We start from the raw sequence: 22,566 nt of genomic DNA on the forward strand, positions 1-22,566 counted from the left end.
CAACCATTTTCATAACTGATTTGCAATTAATATGAAAACTATACAGCAGCAATGACTATTTAATGCTATTTCATACATTATTGACTACTCATTATTTCAGACTACTTTTACTTCAATGTCATGTAAAAATATAGATGGGAAAGTTCATAAATTAACAGATAACTATGATATACCTTGTAAATACACAAGTAACTTAATGAGTTAGATCCAGTAAGTATAATTAATAATCCCAGCCAACAGCTATTTATTTCAAACTAATAACTAATACTTTGATGATATTAGTGAAACACTCAGAAAGAGAATAAAAATTACTTGCTTTACACTTTCTAGTTCTTTTCTTTAATATTTTAACATATGGAGAAAGCAGTTTTTCATTTTACTTGTTGTTAAGCATTAAAGCTACACTTTGAGCTGTTATGTGTATCAAAACCCTATTTTTAGCAGCATAACCTCTCAGACTTATCACTGAGTTACTGAAAGCCAAAAAAGCAGTTGCTGTATCTATAAATCTGTAAAACATGTTTGCAGTAAAGACAATACAACACACATTTTTCTGCTGTGAAATGTTTTAACAATCCAATAATAAGTGTTTTCCTTTTATAAATGGGTTAATTTCATCCTTACTGAGACTTTTCTACCTCTGCCAACCTGTCCCACCACCACCAAAAAATAAATAAAATAAAAGCTTACAATAAGAAATCATCACAAATACAACTGCTGACAATTTACCTACTTAACTATTTTTGATGTGTAAATAATATAAATCAGATATAAAAACCTAAAATAAGCTATTGGTAAATACTGTTCACAAATGCAGGTACATCATGCATTTTTCTGCTTTCTGATTTAATATAATTTTAAAAATTCTTTATTTTTGAGTCTATGCATTCTTTGAATAACATATAATCCATAGTAATAAAGTTGACTTTGTTTTAGTTCCTCTATTGTTTGCTAGAGATAATACCAATTCTCCTACCCCTGCCTCTGTGGGGTGTATTATTGCAAGACTGCATATTGTGCAAGGTTATCAACATCAGTGTCCTTCACTGGTAGAGCAGATGGTACTTAAAGTTTATGGCTTCCCCTATATTCAGCATAAGTAACTACATCACTTGCATACAGGTAGTCACTATATGTAAATCTGAAGTTTCATGTCTAGTAAGAACTGTTAGATATAAACTGTGTACACAATATTTAAAGTGAGTTACAAATAAGTGAAGAAAATCTGTTAATCAAGAAACTCCAATAGCAGTAGACTATCCAGTGGCTTATTGGATGTATGCAAACTGCATTTGTCCAATAATTTAAATAAATATTGTTTACAATATTTATGTATAACGCACTGTGTACTTTCTATTTCTTTGTTCCACCTCAGGTAGTTTAATTAAATTCAGACTTACTCTGTACTCTATCCTACTGACCCTCCTGTTATAAAGTGAACCTACCCGATACCCTTTGAGAAAATTTTGACCTGTAAATACCACACTTAAATCTCAACAACTATAATTCCACTCTTTTAAGTGAAGGTATTGACATAAAAGCTAATACAATCATGAAAATGTGTTTATCAACACAGAATTATGGATTTAACAAGAAAACAACAAATTCCACACTAATTTTCTGTAAATAACCTAAGCTTGTATGCTAAATTAACTCTCTTGTTACAAACTCAGTTGAAATAACTTACCTTGCTACCCTAAAGTAATTATCAACTTCTATACTATAAAATTTGACATATTTAGACTATCTTCTTAAAATCTGGCAAGCTTCCAGTGAAAGTTACAAAGTCTTTTCAATACAAAAATTTAGATTTATTATTTTTAGTAAAAAGAAAGTTTGCATATACACAGAATAAGGCATTTTGATAAAAAGTTAAGAAAAAATGACATTTACACTCCAAATACACACACACACACACACTTTGTTTTAATATTTTAACCAATGTTTCACTTTTGCAGTTTCATCAGGGTTAGTATACATAACTGTTGACTGATGCAAATGTAAATTAATTTTCATATTACAATTAAAAATACTTTCATTTGTGTACTACCTAAAACCTCTAAAATAAATATCAAATGTTTTTTTCAGCAAAACTTTGCAATTTGACACTAATTGGCTGTACATGTAACCACCATAAAAAATATGAAATAAAAACTAAATTACCTTTTCTTTTCTTTGTGTGTGTGAGTCTACAATGACTACAGATTGTAACATGAAAATACAACTGTTTATCCTTAATTCCTGCATTTGTTTTAACATAACTTTATTTATTTCCCTCTAATTTGTGTTCAATTAAAATCACTGTCACTTAAGTGGCAAATTACTCAATAAACACATAGCTCATGTTAAAACACTGAATGATGTAACACACAAGCTTCTCACATGCACAACTTAAGAAGGTTAACATTCTTCTAAGTGGAAAATGTATTTCCAATAATACTAAACAGGATTGTGTATGCCATACTCAAAGTAACAGAACTTATCTGGTCTGGAATTATGAATATTTATTCTCACTCCCCAACCAAGTGGACAAGGAGTATTCCACTTTCCCCTGGAATTATGGAGTAGATGTGAAACCTTTGCCCAACCAAAGACCTAACAATGGAACGACACTAAGTTTAGAATTATGAGGAGAAAGGGGATCACATTGCATTCAGAATTATGAAAAGATAGGGGACCACCTCCCACAACCAATGGACTAAAACAACATTGATCAACAACCTATACAAGAATTACAAGTACGTTTCTTGGAGGTTGGCACCATTCCTACTAACATCCAGGGATACCAAGTAGGAAGACCTTCAACTTCGCCCTCTTCTCCAAGTTTGGAGGAACACAATCACTCTTGAGGAAACATTTCTGTCCACCATTCCATCAACTGGAAATTAATGGTGTTAAGAACTCCTAAGCTCCACTAGTAGAGTTTGGGTTAGAAAAAATGCATTGGAGCACTTTGCACAAATGGAAGAAAGCACAGAACTGTTCCCAAAGATTCATGGAAAATGCTTTGTAGGTCACACAAAAAACAGAAAGGTTATTTGTATCCTGTTGAATAACTGGATCCCCTTGCTCAGGTAACTGAGAATTTCACTGCACAATACATGCGTGGCAAACTAAAAAGTATGCTGAAAAGTATCCTGAGGAAACTGTAAACTTCCCAGTTTCTTGACACCAGCTGTTAGCTCTATAAGATCTTGAACACAGTCTCCCCTCTATTACTGGAGTTTAAGAGGATAAAACTTCATGATTTCAAGGTGTTGCCAGCCATCATATTGATAAAAGGTGAAAATGCAAGACCTACTTGAAAATGAAGACTGTCTCTCTCATGATGAAATCAAGGTACAGCATGAATGGCAACAAGATTTCATGTGATCTTTCCAAAGAAGAAGTGTAGAAAACAGTTTACACCAGCCAATTTGGACAGAAATATTCATGTAGCACTTTATGCTAGGCACTGTTCCAACTGATATTAACAAGTTAGACATGCTCAAATAAAAGTGGTTCCAATGCTAATCCAGTGTCTTAAAGAGTAATTCAGCTCCTCAGACAAGAGCCTGATGAAAACATGTTTTGTGCAATCCCAGCCAATGGGAGGAGTGATAAAGCACTTGAAACTTGACCCCTAAATGCTGTTGCTGACCACTTCTCAACTCCACTGGAAGCTACTGGCTATGGTGCTGGCAAGAGCAAGTGAGGGTGGAAAACCCTGAAGATATATTTGCAGAACAGCTTCTACCAAGGTGTAGAGATCAAAGACCTATGAGAATAGATTCTACAGTACAGGCAGAAGGAGTTGCCCAACCTATGTTTGCTTGTAAAGGTTATCATAGCAACTGATGTAACAGTAAAGATGAATATGGTTTCAGCACACTGATAGCTACATTGTCAGATTTTAGACTTTCACTGAGCCACATTATAATGAAGAATATTCTGTTCATGAAACCCAATCATCATGTCTGATTGGAGACATGATGCAATGAAATAACTGATGCTGCACTTAACACTTACATGGCATCCAAGTGATGCATGCTGGAGATGCAGGAATTCACCCACACCTGTGGTTCTGTTCCAACTAAAATGAGAAACAGCTCTGCTGGAGACACAATAGCCAGTAGCACCCAGAAAGTGAGTGATCTCATTCTCAAGTGAGTTTATTAATGACTATATATTTGGTTTTAGAAAATCTGATATCATTCTTCAGAAAATATTCAGTTAATGACGGTACACACTTCTGAAACCCTCAGTAGATGCAATTTTAAATTAAAAGAAGGTCTAAGTATTTTAATTCTTGTTTTTGATGATAATTATTTATTATTATAAAAGTAACTAGGATGTAAAAATAAAATTCTTTTTAAGTTAGTTAATGTTAGATTAAGTAAAATAAATAACAATATACTAAAAATGTTTCACGAGGTATGCATGTGAGAAGCCAAGAGTAGTTCATGAGTAATGTAATTTGATGACATACCACAAGCTCCACATTTCCCAAGTGATGTACAATTTATTATGGTGTGAAAAATAGTTAGGCAAGGTTAATTGAGCAATAAAACAAAAAAATGTATAAGTATCAATAGGAATATACTGTTAGGAGTTTAAAGCTACTTAGGATAAACAGATGTAGTTACATGTTATGATTTGAAGTAGTTCTAGAAAGAAAAAAGGTTAATTTAGACATAGTTTGATTTTTTTTATAGGTGTTAGGTTGGTCAAATTGATCAACTCTGAACAGAGTTATAGTACTCAAAAAATCAAAACACAAAGTTTTAATAAAACCAAACATTTGAAATGTATTTGGGAGGTTATACCTCAATATAAGACTACACAAATGAAATTCAAGATTTTTTGAGACGAAGAACATTTTTTAATCTCAACATGAAAACCACTTCGCACTTGGACTAGTAAAAACAAAAAGACTACATATACTCACATTTTTTTTAATTTATTAACAACATTTCATAAAAAATCTAATTTTTTTTTGTATATGAAAGACTTGTTATTTTTACAGGTCTGTCAAATAATGTGAAGATATACACACTGTATTAAAAGTTAGTAGTATCAAAACTATAGCAACTTTAAAAGAGTAAAAGTAGTAACATGATTGGTCAATTTGACTGAGCCCATGTCAAGAGAGTTCATAAGATTGCAGTAATGACTGAAACCATTTGAGAAAATAAATCTATTCTAAAGGTAATAAATATATTTCTTTACTAAATTATTCACTTGTACAATGTAAATATGTGTATACATAAAGGCTTATTTCCTACTATATTTTACTTTCACAGACATTATAAAAGAACTTTCCTTATGCTGACAAAGTGACAATTGTATGCATAGACAGTTTACTCTATCCAACACTTTACATCCATACTGTAAAATAACTAAAAATTGTTTAAACACATTCTTTAATATCTCTTACCATTTTTATTTTCTTCAAAACTGAAACATGAAATATAAGACACTTTCCATGGAAGTGAATGTCTGGAGGATAATACTGATGCAAAAGATTGTTTAAGGAGAGGAATTTCTGTTTTTCTCCACAAATGTTTCACTTCAGTTTTTGTAAAATTCTTAAGTGCCTAAATATTAGGAAGAACATGTTCAATATAAAATACCAAAAGTTCTTCTCTGAAACTGAACTTAAATAAGCAATGAAATTATTATCACCAACCATACCATAAAATTAAAATATTCCACATAGTTGTTTCTTCTGCAGTTTGTTGAACTTTTCCTTTACATTTTTACATTATTTCACAAAAGCCTTTGTCAGGAAAAAGGAAACTGATTGCACTAACTTACAATAAAATATCAACTAGTCATTATTTTCAACCATTAATATGTGAGAAAAGATGAAAATGTGTGTGTAAAATATGGAAAGACATTGTTTCCATAAAAATTTTATACCAGAAAAGACAATTACATAAAATCCCAAAATTATGATGGAGAAAATGGGTCTAGAATAAATGAAATGAGAGTTTATGGTAAAGTGGCTTTTAGTTTTATAACATGCAGCCACTAAATATGTATTGCAAATCAATAAAGAAAGCTGCAAGTGAATAACAGTTCTTAAAATGTAGCTGAATAACTTCATAAAAAATATCATCAAAAAAACATTTAACAACATTACACAGACAAAAAATAATACCAGAAAAAAAATGTGTGTTAATAAGACCCTAAATTGGCCTTTACCAGATCTGGACAAGTATTCTAACATTTTCATACCTGAAAATGTATTTCTAATAAATTCCCACCTCCACATATAGCATAGTTTGATTCTTTGTGCATCTGCCTATGATATTTTCAAGCACAAACCTTGAAATAATTCCCATCGAAATAAAACATGTTCAATTCTCTCACTATAGACTCTGTTGAATTGGTCAAGTTTGTGATAAAAATAGCCTTTACAGTTTCTATTATGTAACTTCTAATATGTTATGTGTGTTTTCATGACATTTTGCAAACTTTTAGTAATCCTTAAGAAATTAAGAGACATTTGTCAATGAAATAAAATATGAATTTTTAATGATGTATTTTCACAAAACAATTTTCTATGAATATATGAAATTAAAATGTTAATCGCTCTGAATGCATAGTTATTTTCATGTTATGATTAAAATTGTTACTTAAATTACGTTTCTTTATCTGAAAAATCTTAAATTCTAGTTTTGTAATCTCTAAAACATCCTAAATAAATTTCTTGTAATGAGCATACCTTGTAAAAGTCAGCATTCTCCTACACTGAAAATGTATTTTGGATAACTACTTAGCTCTAGTCTGAAATTAGCTTTTCTCAACTAGCACTGTCCTTCTTGGCACAAATCTTCAATTCATGCCACCACTCTTCTACCTCCTACTTCTGCATATCCACATGAAAATGATATGCTGCAGCTCACCATTAATACGAGCAAGACACCACTCCTATTGTAACCAGTGCTCTCTCATAGCTGCACTCTCATACTAACGGAAACTGAGGTGTTTTTTTTTTTTCCAATATTGCCTGACAAAATTAAGAGCTTAAGCCTTATATAATATTAATATTTGGATTGTTAGCTACGTTGTGATGCCAAGTTTACTTTTATACCATGATAATAAAGTACCTTAATTAAATTTTGAATGCAACTCACTTAAGCTTCAGGACATATGCAGAAAACGATGCTCATAGCGAAAGTGTTGAAGTGAATTGAAGATGATAGACATACAGGAAAAGGTGAGGTAAGTCATGGCTGAGAGCATCAACTGCCAGGGAGAAAGGATGTAGAACTGGGAAGCAAAAAATGGAAGTTTAGTGTTAACAGTGACAAAGGAACAATGAGAGGCATGCCTAACTTGAAGTATACCCATGTACCATTTGAAGGCATAGGGACAATTCCATTGTTAAAGCTCTGCTCAATCAGGAGAAATGATCCACCCTTCACAGTCCCTGTCACAAAACAAACTGAAAAAAACCTGAATGGAATAAGCTCCACAAAAGCAATCTAATGTGTGAAAGCAAACAGTCCTGGAATGAGTACCCCTTAATACTTGCTATATGAAATGACTGTGGAAGTGTTGGAGTAGATCATAACCAATCAATCCATTTGAAGAGAGAGAAAATGGAAAAGTGTTTTACAAACAGCAAAAAGTTAAAAAATGTAGATTTAAAATGAATGATCCTCAAGAGTTCACATGCCCAGAGCCACATATTCATTCAAATACATCTCAAACCAAACAGAAGCACATATCAAAAAACAATAATCTGATCAGGGGCAGCAAGGAGATGCCTAATGTGATGTAGGCACAATCAAGCAGACAAAACTTAAGAAGAGCAGAAAGGTGGTCCACAATTGAAGGCAATAAATCCTGAGAAAGGTTCCACTTGAAAAGGCATATGTTGTAGCAAAAATGAATGAGTGCTACACGAGAAGCAAGGGATCCCAAAAACCAAAACCCCATATACACAGGGTGTAAAAGTGAATCATAAACCTGAGTGACAAGACATTCCACATGCCATTAGTTTTAAGCAAAATAGTAAAGGCTATTCCCAACTGAAATGGGAGCTGAATAACATACCTAGATGCATTTAATATAGTGCAGACATGAGAAGACTTTGAAAGCTTAACAAGCCAGCTAACCTAGTCCAGCATCCTCTTCCAGAAAAATGCAGAGATGAGAGAAGGAATCCTCTCATCAAGAGGCAATAAGAAGCCAATCATCCATGTAACAATGGAGCCTCAGATCTAATCCATTCACAAGATGAGTGAATGCCCCATGACTTGATTAGAGAGATAAAGAGAAAAAGCAATGCCAAATGGAAATGCCCGGTACTGGATAACACGATCTTGATGGATTAAACAAAGAAAAAGGCTGGAAAACATGGTGGTCAAAATGTGCAAAAAAGTGTCTAAAACAGAGAGGGTGAAAAGAGCCAGCAGAGAAAAAAAAAAAGCCCTCCATATGAAACCAAAGGATGATTAGAAACCAGCTGAGAGAAAACAGATTGATAACTGGATACCAGTTTCCAGCCTTCTTGGAAATCACAAAAACATGAGGTTAATAACCAGGCTAAGTGTAAACACACCATCAGTGGCATTCTTGTCCAAGAGATCAGATTCCACACCTGCATGATACTGGAGATAAAGTGGAAAAGATACAGAAAAATGGAGTAGGTGAAGAAATAATATCTGCATGGGAACCTAGGTAACCTATCTTTTGAGCAAAAGTAAAAACCAAAGTCTGAGAAAAAGAAACAGATGGGCCCTCACAAGGACAGAGTTTACAGGGCAGTTACCAAAGAGAAGAGCAAAAACAATGATGTCATAAAGTGGAAAGACAGAAATCTACAAAATTGGAAGATGCAGTTGTTTGAAGATGATCTACAAACAACAACAGAAGAACAAAGTTGAGAAAGACAAAAAAAATATTACAGACAATGAGGACTGATGCCAGAAAATCTCTGTTTGGTTCTCCAGTGAGTCAGAAAATTGACCTCAGAGTAAATAAATGGAGCCCAGCAAAAATCAAGTTGGTTGATTGTTTTAGTGTTTAATGGCACAAAGCAACTGGGCTATCTGTGCCTAACAGTCAGTAAAAAGATAAAAAGTGAAATCAATAACATTTGTAAAAAGGAATCGTGCTAAAACAAAACATAGTCCAATTTTTGGATTAAAATCTTAAAACTTAAAAAGACCAATGGCTCTTAAAAATTTAAAAACACAACTGAGGTGGACATTATCACCCTCACTAATGACACTGACCAATGTCAAGGGTGAACCCACTGTGAAAATGTTTAAAATTTTACCATAGCTCTCGATCGTAATGACAGCACAACAGGAAGATGTGTGCCACACAGACCACTCATTGGTGCATCAGTACCAGATAAAAGAAAGTGGTAAGTTAAAAAACTGTGACCAATGAGTAGTCTAGCCAGAAGAATTTCCATCTTCCGATCCTTATGGAAGCAGGAAGGCCAAAGAGCAACAGAAGAGCTGATTTGGAAAAGCTTAATATCATGTTGCTCACTCCAAGTTGACTGCCAGCTAGCATGGGACTAAGCCTTGAAAACAGGACCATAATACACGTGTCCACTTCAGTAAATGATTGAGAGAAGTCTGTAGCTGTTACTCAATATACACCATGTTTGACAACTGACAGCCGATGTGGAAGTAGTTGACAGAGATCATTTGCAACTGTAGGGGGTAGATGTCCACAGATGGCATAAATTTTATAATGAAAAGTGTGATACTCAAGATACAGCCCAAAAGGACTCAGTTCATGTGCAAAATAATGGGAAAGTGTCAAACCCACATGGACCTGGAATCGCCAGTTCATTAAAAATTGGTAAATTACCATGTAACCCATATAATAGTGGAGGTCTTGCAAGATGTCATACCTCCACATTGTATCAAACTCTCTCAAGGGAAAAAAAATACAGAAACAAAATCTTGCTTGAGAAAGACTTTCCTGTTTGATGTTTCAAGTAAAATCAAGTGGTCCATGATGGAGCAATGTCTTTGGAACCCACACTGAGTGGGTGAGAGAAGGTTGTTTGATTCAAGGAGCAAAAGTAGATGAGCATTAACCATCCTCTCCAATATCTTACAGAGGCAGCTCATCAAAGCAATTGGATGGTAGTTCAACAGAATCTTGGGATCCTTCCCAGGTTCAGGAAAAGGGAGTACAATAGAATGGTGCCAAGCATCAGAAAAAACATTCTCCTGCCAGATCCAGTTAAAACAACCAGAAGAATAGCAAGAGAGGCACAGGATAAATGGCACAGCATCTCACAAATGAATATCATCAGGTCTAACCAATATACAGCCAGACCAATGAAAAGCAAGTTTAAGTTCCACCAGTGTTAGAGGGCTATTATAGTCATAGAAACAATCAGCCCAAAAGGGAAGAGGTAATTGCTCTGCCCTTATTTTGATGAGTAAGAAGATGGAGGATGAGGTAGAAATACTAGATGTGTGAAAAAAGCTTTTGCTGAGAGTATTGACAATGCTCTAAACATCAACAACTTCCTGGCCATGAGAGAACAAGATCAAAAGGTTGGAAGAAGTATACTGACCACTAACTTTATGAAATTTGTCCCATATGATTTTTGACTGGTGGTAGAAGAAATGCTAGAGGTGTACTTAATCCAAAATTCCTTCTGGCTTTGACATCCTATCTGCCAAGGATGTGCGTGGGCCTGCTGAAATACAATGCAGTTTTAAAATGCGAGATACCTACAAAAGGTATCCCAATCCTGTTTTTGAGCTTTTCTAGTTATGTGACAGGCAAAATTCCACCAAGGATGAGGATACTGTGGGAAATGTGTCAAGGTTTTATGAACACACCAAGGAGCAACCTTACCAATATAGTCAGTTACTGCTGCCACACAGTAACCTATCAATGGTTTACACACAATAGCAGAATCAAGTTCTGAGAAAGTGGTGGAAGAAGGCCAGTTGGCCTGGTCCAACTTCCATCAAGGAACGTGGTTTAAATGGCATCAACCATGGCCAGTCTCTCTCACCATTAAAGGAAAATGATTACTGCCCAGTGAATTACTGTTGATCCTCCAAGAGAAATGAAAAGTGAAAGGGAGCAGATAGAAAGATCTATATATCAGGAAAAGACTGACTAGGTGCATGAAAATAAGTATAAGAACCAATACTGAAGAGAAACAGGTTGTGGTCCAAGAGCATATGCTCTATAGCATGACATCTCCCATCAATACCAGCACCACCCTAGAAGGAATTATGTCAATTAAAATCCCTAATAGTAAAAAGGGGGATGGTAACTGCTCAATGAGGGCATCAGGAATCAGGTAGAAGAAATAACAGTGATGGTACAACTCAAGAAAACACAAATGGCTACAGCCTCCAAAAGTGTAAAGTGACAAAGACAGGGTGGGCACATGCTGATAAACTAGCAATGCCACCCCACCATGCACTCCTCCATCACAGGACCTGTCATTTCTGTACAAGGAAAATTGTCAAAGGGTGACTGTATCAGCAGATTTCAGAATGATAAGAAACATTCAAATGCTTCATGTCATCTATATTTGATCGAAAACCTCAACAGTTCCACTGAATCCGAGTGGACATTTTTATTTATGTGGAGGAGAATGTGGCAGGGAGACCTCCTGTTTGAGACCACACTTTTTTCTTTATTGAACAAAGATCTATCAACCTCCATGGATCTTGCCCTGGGTCAAGTAAGCAGGTATCCATCTATGGACAAAGATTTTAATGACAGAGGGCATGAAGGAATGGTTGATTTACTTTTCAGGGTGCAGAAGAGGATGTACCCAAGGAAACACTTGAACCTTGAAGGAAGTGGAACTGGACAGTCACTGGAAGGAGTGGTAGGGACAGAGATGAAAACAAACATGGATGTGTTGACTTTTTTAATTACTGAGGCCACAAGATTCTTAAAGTGTTTTGCAAAAGACTCTGTTGGAGGCATGAAAAGATCTATCTACACTCCCACTGTGGCAGTGGAATGGAGTGCAACAGCATACGTCCGAGATGGAGTTGGGGAAAATAATTTCCGAGCCTCTAGGTAGGTGATTTTATTAACAGTTTTCAAGCATTGCACCTCTTTCTCTTCTACTCATTTAGGGCAAGAAATAGAGTAACAGGGGTGTGGGCCACTAAAGTTAACACTGTGTGGTTCCAGGTTGCATGTATTGTGATTGTTACCACCACAACAAGCACATACCAATGAACCATGATACGATGTTTTTGAGTGACCAAACCATTGACACAGGAAATATCTGAGAAGGTTAAGAAGGTAAAGTCATACCTTCTAGTTCAGATAACCTGCTTTGACTGTGGCAGGAGGATGTGGTGATGTAAGCCTTTATTTCAGAACACTAGTAGGGTCCACAATTCTGTGATTAAAAAAATCTTGTTAAAAAGTAATCAGTATATGGACAGGTAATGTGTTTGTTCATTAAACAGAAAACTGACTGGATAGAAGAAAAGAGTGGGTTGTTAAAAATGAAGTTCAGTCAAGTTCAGTTTGAGAAACTTTGTTCTTTGATTTACATCAATGACACAGATAAAAGAATGGACTATAAACTGTAAGAATAAGTAGCATGTTATTGTCTCCTTCAGTAAACAATCATCCTAGTAAGAAAAGGGGTAATTTAAATTTGGTTTGTATTATTCTTTTTATTTTACATTACATTGCTGAATTCGCTTCATTTAATGTTAGCAGTAGAAAAAAAGAAAAAATAACAAATATGATTTGATACTCCTTTAGTGTTTTTAATCTTAACATGAAAATCATGACACACACTAATTAGAATCAGACTTCAACTTCAGAAGTCCACAGATAAGTCCTTAGTAAAAATATTTTGCTTCAAAACCTGGTTTTTTAGTACAAAACTTGCAATTTTGACTAAAAGTTCACAAAATTTCATAAAGATACAATTACTACATTGTAATTTATCATGAACCACTGTTATTGTTCATAACAGTGATCACAAAGAACTGCACAAAACCTTAAGAGAATGTTTGGACAAAAAAACATCTTAAACAGTAAAGAATCACGTACTGTTGTTTCAACAACCCTTACAATTATTATAAATGTTGAATAACATGAAATCATATTTAACAGTAATTGAAAATAATAACCAAAAGAGTTAATAAGAAAATGTTTGAGTTATTTTACTAGTTTTCTCTAATGTTTTGAATTTAAAATGGCTTAAAATATTTAAAATTATACCAATTACTTGTTGAAAATTAATTTTATCTTAAAAACTAATAATACTGAGTATCATTCAAACTGCATGATGTAACAAAGTAAATTAAACATGAATTATGAAAAACAAAACAGTTAACTTGGCACTCCTTTTATCAGCTAACTTTGTTGTTAGACATCTTAAGCACAAAATTATATTCCCATTGAACAGAATGTGATTAAAAATTACCAATTAAGGGATCAAAAATTATTTAAGACAGTAAAATACATTGTGATAAGTAACCAAATGGCTAAATTAATTACAAACTTTTTGAATGATCTCATTATGAATACACCAAATAAGTGTACATATTAATAACATGCATTGGAAGATTAAAATCTCTTAATAGATTAAAACAAATACTAATGACACCTTATATCTTAAGTGTATGCTAAAAATGTAAGTTTTCCATACATAAAACTGATCACAAGATCATTTGGTACAAAAAAGGTAAATCACAAAATTACTTGTGGTGGTTCTTATTAGCTTGACTGTGAGCATTACCTGAATTTCACCTTTAGTTTACATACCTCTTCAAAACTTTCTGCACATAATATACCATTTTCCTTTCTGCTCAGTTTATTCTTGTCACTTCTTTTTCTGGAAGCTACACCAGTAAAGGATGAAGCCACATGACTTACAGGTAAAAATGCCTGTAATAAACAATTTCTAAACATCATCTACAGGTCTCTTTAGAGAAACAATAAACCTTCCTAAATGACTAAACAAACAAGTATAACAGTAAACTTACCTGATTTAATAACCAAACTTGTGTGAAGACAGTGTCAAGTATCCACCTTCTCAAAAACAAAGTTGAAATGCCACAATGTTACAATGAAGTATATGCACATCATATTAACACTACAATTTCTATAGGATGTTAATGGTAAAGACCAATAAACATCAACAGACCAACTTTAGTGAGACTATGTGTAACAGGCTAGTGAAGATGAATTAAGTGATAACAGTTTTTAACTTAATTCAATTAAATAACTATATAAAGACATCATATAATATTATCAAGATTTCAACAGAGGTATTTCTGCCAGAAACTAGAATAAAGCAAGTTCTGTATAAATAAAGTACTTTTAACTGTCATTGTTACTCATTTTCCTATGGTACGTATCTGCATAATCTAGTTACAAAATTGTGGGTACACAAGGATATGTCCTTGAGTGTACAGTGGCTAGGGCATGGTTGACCATCATACTCAGTAAATCAACTGCATCCAAAATCTCACAGGGTACTGACACCTGCACAAGAGTAGGGTGAGGATCACTGTCTTAACCTCAAACCCATGAACCAGGGATTAAACATCACTCTGATATTCTGGTATGACATGAAGATTAGTTCTGAGCCATCAACCTGGAAACTTGACATCTGGTGTTCAGAGGAGGTTCATAGCATGTAATCAATTCCTCCTACCATGGAACAGACAAGGGCTATCCAAATAACATTATTCCCATAATAAGAGGGCAAGGAATACACAAGTACAGAACTTTAACAATCCCACATAGCACCACTGCGACCCACAAAACTTATGGAGGAAACTGAAGGAGAAAGATAGACAACTTGAAACCTGTGTAATGATTTATGTTGATTGGTTCACTCTAAATCCCAAGTCTGACCACAGGGTACCAACATCCATTCAAGGTTAGAATGAGAGAACTCAACCAAAGGAGCAAACTACATTCTGATATCTCACTCCACAGTACTGGTTATCACAAAAAGGATAATATTATGTCATTTACACCTAAAAAACACCACCTCCCTACTCTGTAACTGAACTGGTACTGTCTGAAATAAATTTAGCAGAGTGCCTCCATGGCCAACCCCACCAACAGCTTGGAAATGGAAAAAGGCAAACACTCCCATACTCCACTCAATCAAAGAAGAGTTATAATGTGTTAAAGTGTCTGGAGGAAAGTTATCAGAGATGGTGAAATAGGTGACTACAAAACCTTATTTTGAAAAGCAAACCATACAGAGTTGTTCCCTCCAGACATGGCATGTATGGACAGCAATCCCTTTCTGCTTTACCCATATGGTTCATGGGTGATACATTTCAAGATGAACATGTTCAAGTAAAATATCTCAATATGGATGGACAATAGAGATTTAAGAGGTGAAAAAACCTGGGCAGGCACCACTTGCCACCAAGAGAACATACAGTGCCAATACCACTCCAAAGGGGAGAGAACCATGATCTGCATTACTTGATCCTTCTGCACAAAATGCAGATAGTGATGAGATAAATCCACTATGACAATGTGTATATATGCATCAGCAACATCAAATTTGCTCACCCACAGACCTGGGAAAAAATTCCAATGCAGAGTGAAGAACTGCTCTATTGTAATTACTAAAGGGCCTAGAAATTGAGTGAGATGATAGAGATTGGAGACCAAATACCATTCTTCCTTCTTGGACACAACAGACAGACAGTAATAAAACTGTAGACAAAGTGGGATGACTGTTTACTACCCTTTTGACAAATAAATCTCCAATAGCTATGGAATAAAGTTCCAGACTACGTAGATCTGCAGGAGGAGGAAACACTACAAGTTGGAAAATATTGGTGATGGAAATATGAACTCAATGACTAATCCTGATACAAGAACCTGAACCTTCCATGGATCTATTGTAAAGGTTTTCCACATGTCCAAAGATTCTTGGAGTTGAGCCACAACAAACACCAAAGGCATACAGTAGTCACATCCACTGCAGGCAGTGTTTGAACCAAGTGTAAGAACCTCATGAAAATAGATGGAATCTACTCTGGATATCAATGAACCAAGCTGTAGATGTCAGGGATTCAGACACTCAAATAAAAACAGAACTACAATCCCATAAAAGAGTCAAGGAAAACTAAAAAGACCATGACAACAAGGATAAATGCAGCCAAGCAACATTAATCCTTGATGCCAAAGACTCTAAAATGCCTGCTTATAATGCAGTAACAGGAGAGAGGGTGCAGTGCCATAGATGGAGAGTGTCAAAGAGACAGATAATGACAAGGGCAATTAGTAGGGAATAAAAATTGGAGCAAGCAAGAAAAAAAAACTCATACCAATGCTAAAACAGACAAAGGAAAGAAACCCTAGCAGTCAAATAGTAACTGTTGTGCAATAAAGAGGTAAGTATATTTTTCTATAGTTATTTTCCATAATTAACTTTCTCAACACAGGCTTGATACATTTGACCAATCACATTACCTTTTTGTAATCATTTAGTGTGTATACCTTTATAAAATTTGGCAGTCTTTCAGTTAACAGAGTAAGTCTTTCATATACAAAAAAGCATGTTTTTAGTGAAATATATTTAACAAACTAATATAAAAATGTATCAATGAATATACTCAATATTTCTTTTCTATTGTCAATGTGCAAAATAATTTTCATGTTGAGATTAAAACTATTTTAACCTCAAATTTCCTTTGTGTCACCTCTCAAGCCTCCTAAATAGTTTCCAAACTTTTTGTAGTACAGCTTTATATTTTAAGCTATTTAGTCTACCTTATCTCTTATTGAGATTTCTCAGTTTAACAGACCTCTTAATAATGAAAAAAAATTGCAATAAATTTAAATTACCCTTTTTTCTTTCAAAGTAACTTTAAGCTTGCAAAAATATTCATCTAATCATAATTAATTTTTATTGCTCTTTGAACCATGTCTAACAACTGTCCATGCCATAAAATATTGTACATCACTCAAGGCTTGCTCAGCTTATGCTAACTACCAAATTACATTACCCATAAACTACTATGAGCTGTTTGCATACATACTTCATGAAATATTATATTTTTCATTTTACCTAAATTAATCTTAACTAACCTAAAAAGACCCTTACTTTTACATTTCAGTTGCTTTTGTAATAATGAATAAAGCACTTATCCAATTTTCTTTTTAATTGCTGTTAAGTGTCAAGGGTAATGTCAGTTGCAAGTGCTTGAGGTGTAGAGGAGGTCATGAGAATCAGTGTACAAACTCTGAAATGGAGAAGTGAAAAAAGCCCTTGATGGTGAAGAGGATCCAACATCTTCAAGGCTGAGATACTGGCAGAGACAGAGACCCATAGTTCAGTTTCAAATAAATAAAGGCATGACAGATTTTTAGCACAAAACATTGATCCTCTCCCCAAGAGGTAGAAGAGAGGACATGAAGGATGTTCAGAACCCTTGTACACTTCACACGCAGCTGGTTGATGTGTGGAATAAAGGTCAGCTTAGGGTCAAAGGTAAGCCCCAATAACTTTGCCTCAAGGACTATGGGAAGCACAACTTCTCTGAGACAGAGATCAAGATCAGGACAAATACCCCACTGATGGAGAAGTGCATGTACATGGTTTTAGAGCAAGAAAAGATAAAACCATTTGCTGTGGTTCACTTCAGTAAATGTTCAGGGCAGTCTGTAGCTACCCGCTCACTAAACCTCATGCTCAACAACTGACACAATATGTGGAAGTCATCAATATAGAGGCTGTTTGCAACTGTAATGGTGAGTGTCACCACTGAATGTATTAATCTTTATAATGAAAAGTTTGACACTCAAGACACAGCACTGAGGGACTCCAAATTCCTGTGGGAAAGAACAGGAAAGTATCAAATCCATATGCACTTGGGATCACCAGTCCATTAAATACCATTTAATAAAAATAGGCAAATGAACATGCAACCCATATAAATGAAACTCGCACAAAATGCTATACCTCCACATAATACCATAAGCTTTCTTAAGGTAAAAAAATACAGAACCAAGATGTTATTACTTGAGAAAGGCTTCCCTGATTGATGTTTCAAGTCAAATCCAGTGGTCCATGGTGAAGCACTGTCATAAGAACCCACACTGGGTGAATGAGAGAAGATTGTTTGATTCAAGGAACCAAACAAAACAAGCATATAAGATCTTATAAAGACAACTCAAAGCAATCAGAGAGCAGTTTGAAAGAATATTGGGGTCCTTCCCAGGCTTAGAAAAATGGAGGACAACAGCATGGTGCCAAGTGTCAGGAAAACATTCTCCTGCCAGATCTGGTTAAATTCAAACCAGAAGAATAGCAAGAAGGGAAGGAGAGATGGCATGGCATCTAGTAGTAAATATCATCAGGTCCAACTGATGTACTGCCACACAGATAAAGGGCAAGTTTGAGTTCCATCAGTGTAAAGTTCAGCCCAAAAGGAAAGAGGTGATTGCTCTGTCCAAGTGATGAAGCAGAAGTGCTAGATACACAAGAAAAGCTTTTATCAAGAGCACAGGTGATGCTCTGGGCACCAACAACTTCCTGGCCATGGAAGAGCAAAATTGAAAAGGTGGTTGAAGTATGCTGCCCACTGACCTTCCAAATTTTGTACCATACGATTTTGAAACTGGTGGAAGAAGAGATGATAGTTGTGAACTTAATCCAAGATTCCTTCTGGCTTTGGCATCTTACCTGCCAAAAATGTGCACAGGCCCACTGGAAAGAGATACAGTTCTAAAGTGCGAGATATATATAAAAGACATCCAAGGCCTATTTTTGATCCTTCCATGCCATGTGGCAGACAGAATTCCACCATAGATGAGAATACCATGGAAAACATGTCAAGAATTTAGGAAAAGACTGAGCAGCTGCTTGGACAATCAGTCAGTTACAGCTGCTACACAGTCATCTATCAAATGTTTACAGATGACAGCAGGATTGACTTCTGAGAGAGCAGTAAAAGAGGGCCGGTTGACCTGGTCCAGCTTCCACTGGCATACAGGTCAGGTAGCATTAACCACAGCCAGTCTCTCTCAATGTGATAAGAAAATGATCACTGCACTGCAGGTCACTGTCAGCTCCCCAAGAGAAACGAGAAAAAAGTGAAAAGGAGCAGACAGAGAGATCAATAGTAGCAACAGACTGACGAGATGCACAAAAATAGGTATTGAAGAAAGAAAGGTTACGATCCTAGACCCTACACTCTACAGAACAATTCACATCAGTAGGTCTCTTCAGAAGACAGGCAGAGAGAATAAACAGTGATAGTATGACCCAAGAAAACATGGATGGCTATATCCTCCAAAGGTGTGTCAAGTAGCAAGAACAGATTAGGCACATGCTGATCAACCAAGAGCACCACCTCTTTAGGCACCCATCCATCACACAACCTGTCATTCCAATATAAAGAAAACTGCCAAAAAGTGACTGTATCCACAGGTTTCAGAAATGTTTCTTGTGAGAAAAGATACACACACTGGTAAGAATCAATCAGCACTTTGATGTAATCCATCTCAGAACAGAAACCTCGACAGTTCCACAGAATTAAAGTGGCCAATTTTACTTGTGTAAAGAAGACTTGGACAGAGAGCCCTTATGTTATCAACCATGTCATTTCTCTTTACTAGAAGGTCTATTGACCTCTGTGGATCCTGCCCTGGGTCAAATGGGCAGGTCGCTGTCAGTAGATGAAGATTCCAGTGACTGAAGGCATGAATGAATAACTGTTCTGCATTTCAGGGCAAAAGAATAAGATGGACCTGAGAAAACCCCAGAAGCTGGAGCCAAAGGATGTGTATCCAGTGAGCCACTGGAAGAAATGGTGGGGATAAAGATAGATATTAAAGTTGACTTGTCAACTCTCTTAACCACAGAGTTCAAAAGCTTCTTCACGTGGTTTGAAAATGAAGATGCAGATAAATCTGTCTGCACTCCCTTTGTTACAATGGAATTCACTGCAGCAGCAAACGAGTGGTGGACAGTAACTTCCATGTGTCAGGCTAAGAAATGTTGTAAAATATTTTCAAATTTTGTACCTCTTTTTCCTCCACCCCCCTAAGGCAAGAATGAAAGTAAGAGGGGTGAGAGCCAGTACAATTAGCACAACAAGGATCCATTTCACACTTGCAGTCATCATGTCTTTGCTACTGCAACAAGCACATGTCGAGGAACCATATGAGGTCTTCAAGTGATCAAACTGCTGACACTGGTAATTTAGATAACCCACCTTCATGGTGGCAGGTGCAAGTGGTGATGTAAAAATCAAAATTATGACACTGGTCTCAATCATATTTTTATCTTTGCAAGTGGAGGTATGCCTCACTGCAGAACCTCCTTGGGTGGAAAAACCAGTGAGGATCTCTGGCTCTGTGATGTTCTTCAAATCCCTCTCAACAATAACTCCTCATGAGGAATTCAAAGTAGCATGGGGAGTAACCTGAATAAGTACATCCCTAATGGCCTTCGAATGCAAGAAGTCCACTCCATTTTGGAGTAGATGTTTCCACCTTGTTGTCCCCAAATGCAACTTTCTGACTGATTTAGGAGAACCAGCAAGCTCCTCTGGTTCCTTCTGAATAAAAAAGTGATGCATTTGTTCTAAAGATTTATTTGATAAAGAATGTAATATCAAAAAATGAGGTACAGGTGTTGAAGAAGTTGAAAATTGGTGTTTAAATTCTTAAAGATATGGTTTATTTTTTTATTATTTTATTTTTATTTTGAAATTGACAATCATAATAAAGAAAGAATATTTCATTGTCCACTGATCCTACCTACCATGAAGCCCTACAAGGTGATGCACAACAATGCCAGGTTTTTGTGAATACTATACCTAAACATCAGCACCAAACAAAATGTCCATAACACTCGTTGAGAACATCAAACACTGGTACTTGGTTGACCCTAACTTATGGTCAAGTAGAAGCCCATAGAACTTTGCTTCTGGGACTATGGAAAGAACACAACATCACTGAGACTAAGCTCCAGATCAATGATGAATACACTTTGTAGTAAAAGTGTATGCAAATTGTTTTAGAGAAAAAAAAATGTAAAAACTGTCTGTTGTGGTCCACTTCAACAAACGACTGAGGGCAGACTGACACTGCTGCTCAATAAACCTCATGCTTAATGACTGATGAAATGTGAAAGTCATCAATACAGAACCCATTTGCAATAGTATTAAGAAATTGTGCAGTAATAGCACTGAAAAAAGGGACACCCAAGACAGCCCTGAGGACCTCCAAGTTCCTGTGGAAAATAACAGGAAAGTGCTGAGCCTACACTAACTTGGGATCACTAATCCACTAAAAAATTTTGGATAAAGCTGGCTAAATGACCACACATCCAATACTGGTGCAGATCTTGCAAAATACAGTTCTTCCATGTAATATTGTAAGCCTTCTCAAAGGTAAAGAATATGGAAACAAGATGTCATCACTTGAGAATGATGAGAGGTGGTTGTCTGATTTGTGAAATCAAACAAAAGCATTAACCATCCTCTCTAAGCTATAACAGAAACAGCTCATCAAAGAAACAGCACAAGAGTTAAGAAAAAATTTTGGTATCCTCCCCATGCTCAGATAAAAGGAGGACAATAGCCTGGTGTAAAGGTAATAGGAAAGCTATTCTCTTGCCAGATCTGGTTAAAAACAACTAGAAGAATGCAAGAGGCAGGAGAGACAGATGGCACAGCATCTCGTAGTGAATATTATGAGGTTTGACCAATTAACTGCCACATAGATAAAGAACAAGACTAAATTCCACCAGTGTAAAGAGGTGATTATAGTTTATAGAGACATTCTCTCTGCCTATGACTTGATGGCCAAGAAGGTGGAGAACAAAACAGAAGTACTAGATGCATTGAGAAAGCTTTTATAGTCTGAAGTCTGAAAATGGTAAGTTGTGCTTAAATTGACTTCAAATGAGAATATAACCCATGACCAGAATAAAAACACAAAAAAAACTTTCTGAATGAAACATATTTTATTACAGGTGTTCAATTAATTTGTGAAACTAAGCCAGTTAAGCAATTTTACATCATAAAGTTTACTCTAAATAAGCAACCTTTATTCATTATTCTTAATTTAAAAACATGCTACAAAACAAATTTTAAAATTTTAAATTATGTACAATAACACAACATAAACATGCAAAAAATGCACTGCTGAAAAACATTTTTCACTGTACAAATGAAATGTTTTTCTAACACTGAATAAAATTTTAAAACATTATCATGCTACACAAGTTATCAGTAGTTCTGTCAACAGCAATTGTCCCTAGAGCACCATATTTAAAAATAAAATCCATTCCTATGACATAATGTTTCATAATAAAAATAAGACCATTAGAAAAATTGCACATTTAAAATACAACGTAACACATATCATCAAAATAATAAAATTCAATTACCTGCAGCTGAGAGCCCATAAAAACATTACCCACACTAAACATTGTGGTTCTTGAAATAAGGCAAGTTTCTTTAAGTTGTTTTGCTGATGAACTTTTCAGAAATAAAATGTTTACAAACACAATGGCTTTAAATTTATCTTAACTGAATCACTCACTCCATACTCTATAACCATAGTTTCAGCCTGAAAAAAACAAGAACAGATGAATCT

General features: G+C 35.3%; 1 protein-coding gene across 6 annotated transcripts in view; it reads right to left on the reverse strand.

Annotated features, from left to right (window-relative positions):
* Nucleotides 1–22,566, reverse strand: part of YME1L (ATP-dependent zinc metalloprotease YME1L) — a 140,297-nt gene that overhangs the window by 110,360 nt on the left and 7,371 nt on the right. For all 6 annotated transcript variants that reach the window (XM_076481856.1, XM_076481825.1, XM_076481845.1 and 3 more), the window contains exons 2-4: nucleotides 22,358–22,539; nucleotides 13,741–13,863; nucleotides 5,417–5,576 (exon numbers count right to left, since the gene is read on the reverse strand). In XM_076481856.1, the coding sequence (XP_076337971.1) occupies nucleotides 5,417–5,576; nucleotides 13,741–13,863; nucleotides 22,358–22,399 (325 nt within the window). In that variant the 5' untranslated portion in view covers nucleotides 22,400–22,539. The remainder of the gene's footprint in view (nucleotides 1–5,416; nucleotides 5,577–13,740; nucleotides 13,864–22,357; nucleotides 22,540–22,566) is intronic.

The sequence above is a fragment of the Tachypleus tridentatus genome, chromosome 2 (assembly GCF_004210375.1).
Source record: "Tachypleus tridentatus isolate NWPU-2018 chromosome 2, ASM421037v1, whole genome shotgun sequence".
In the NCBI taxonomy this organism is placed as follows: Eukaryota; Metazoa; Arthropoda; class Merostomata; order Xiphosura; family Limulidae; genus Tachypleus; species Tachypleus tridentatus.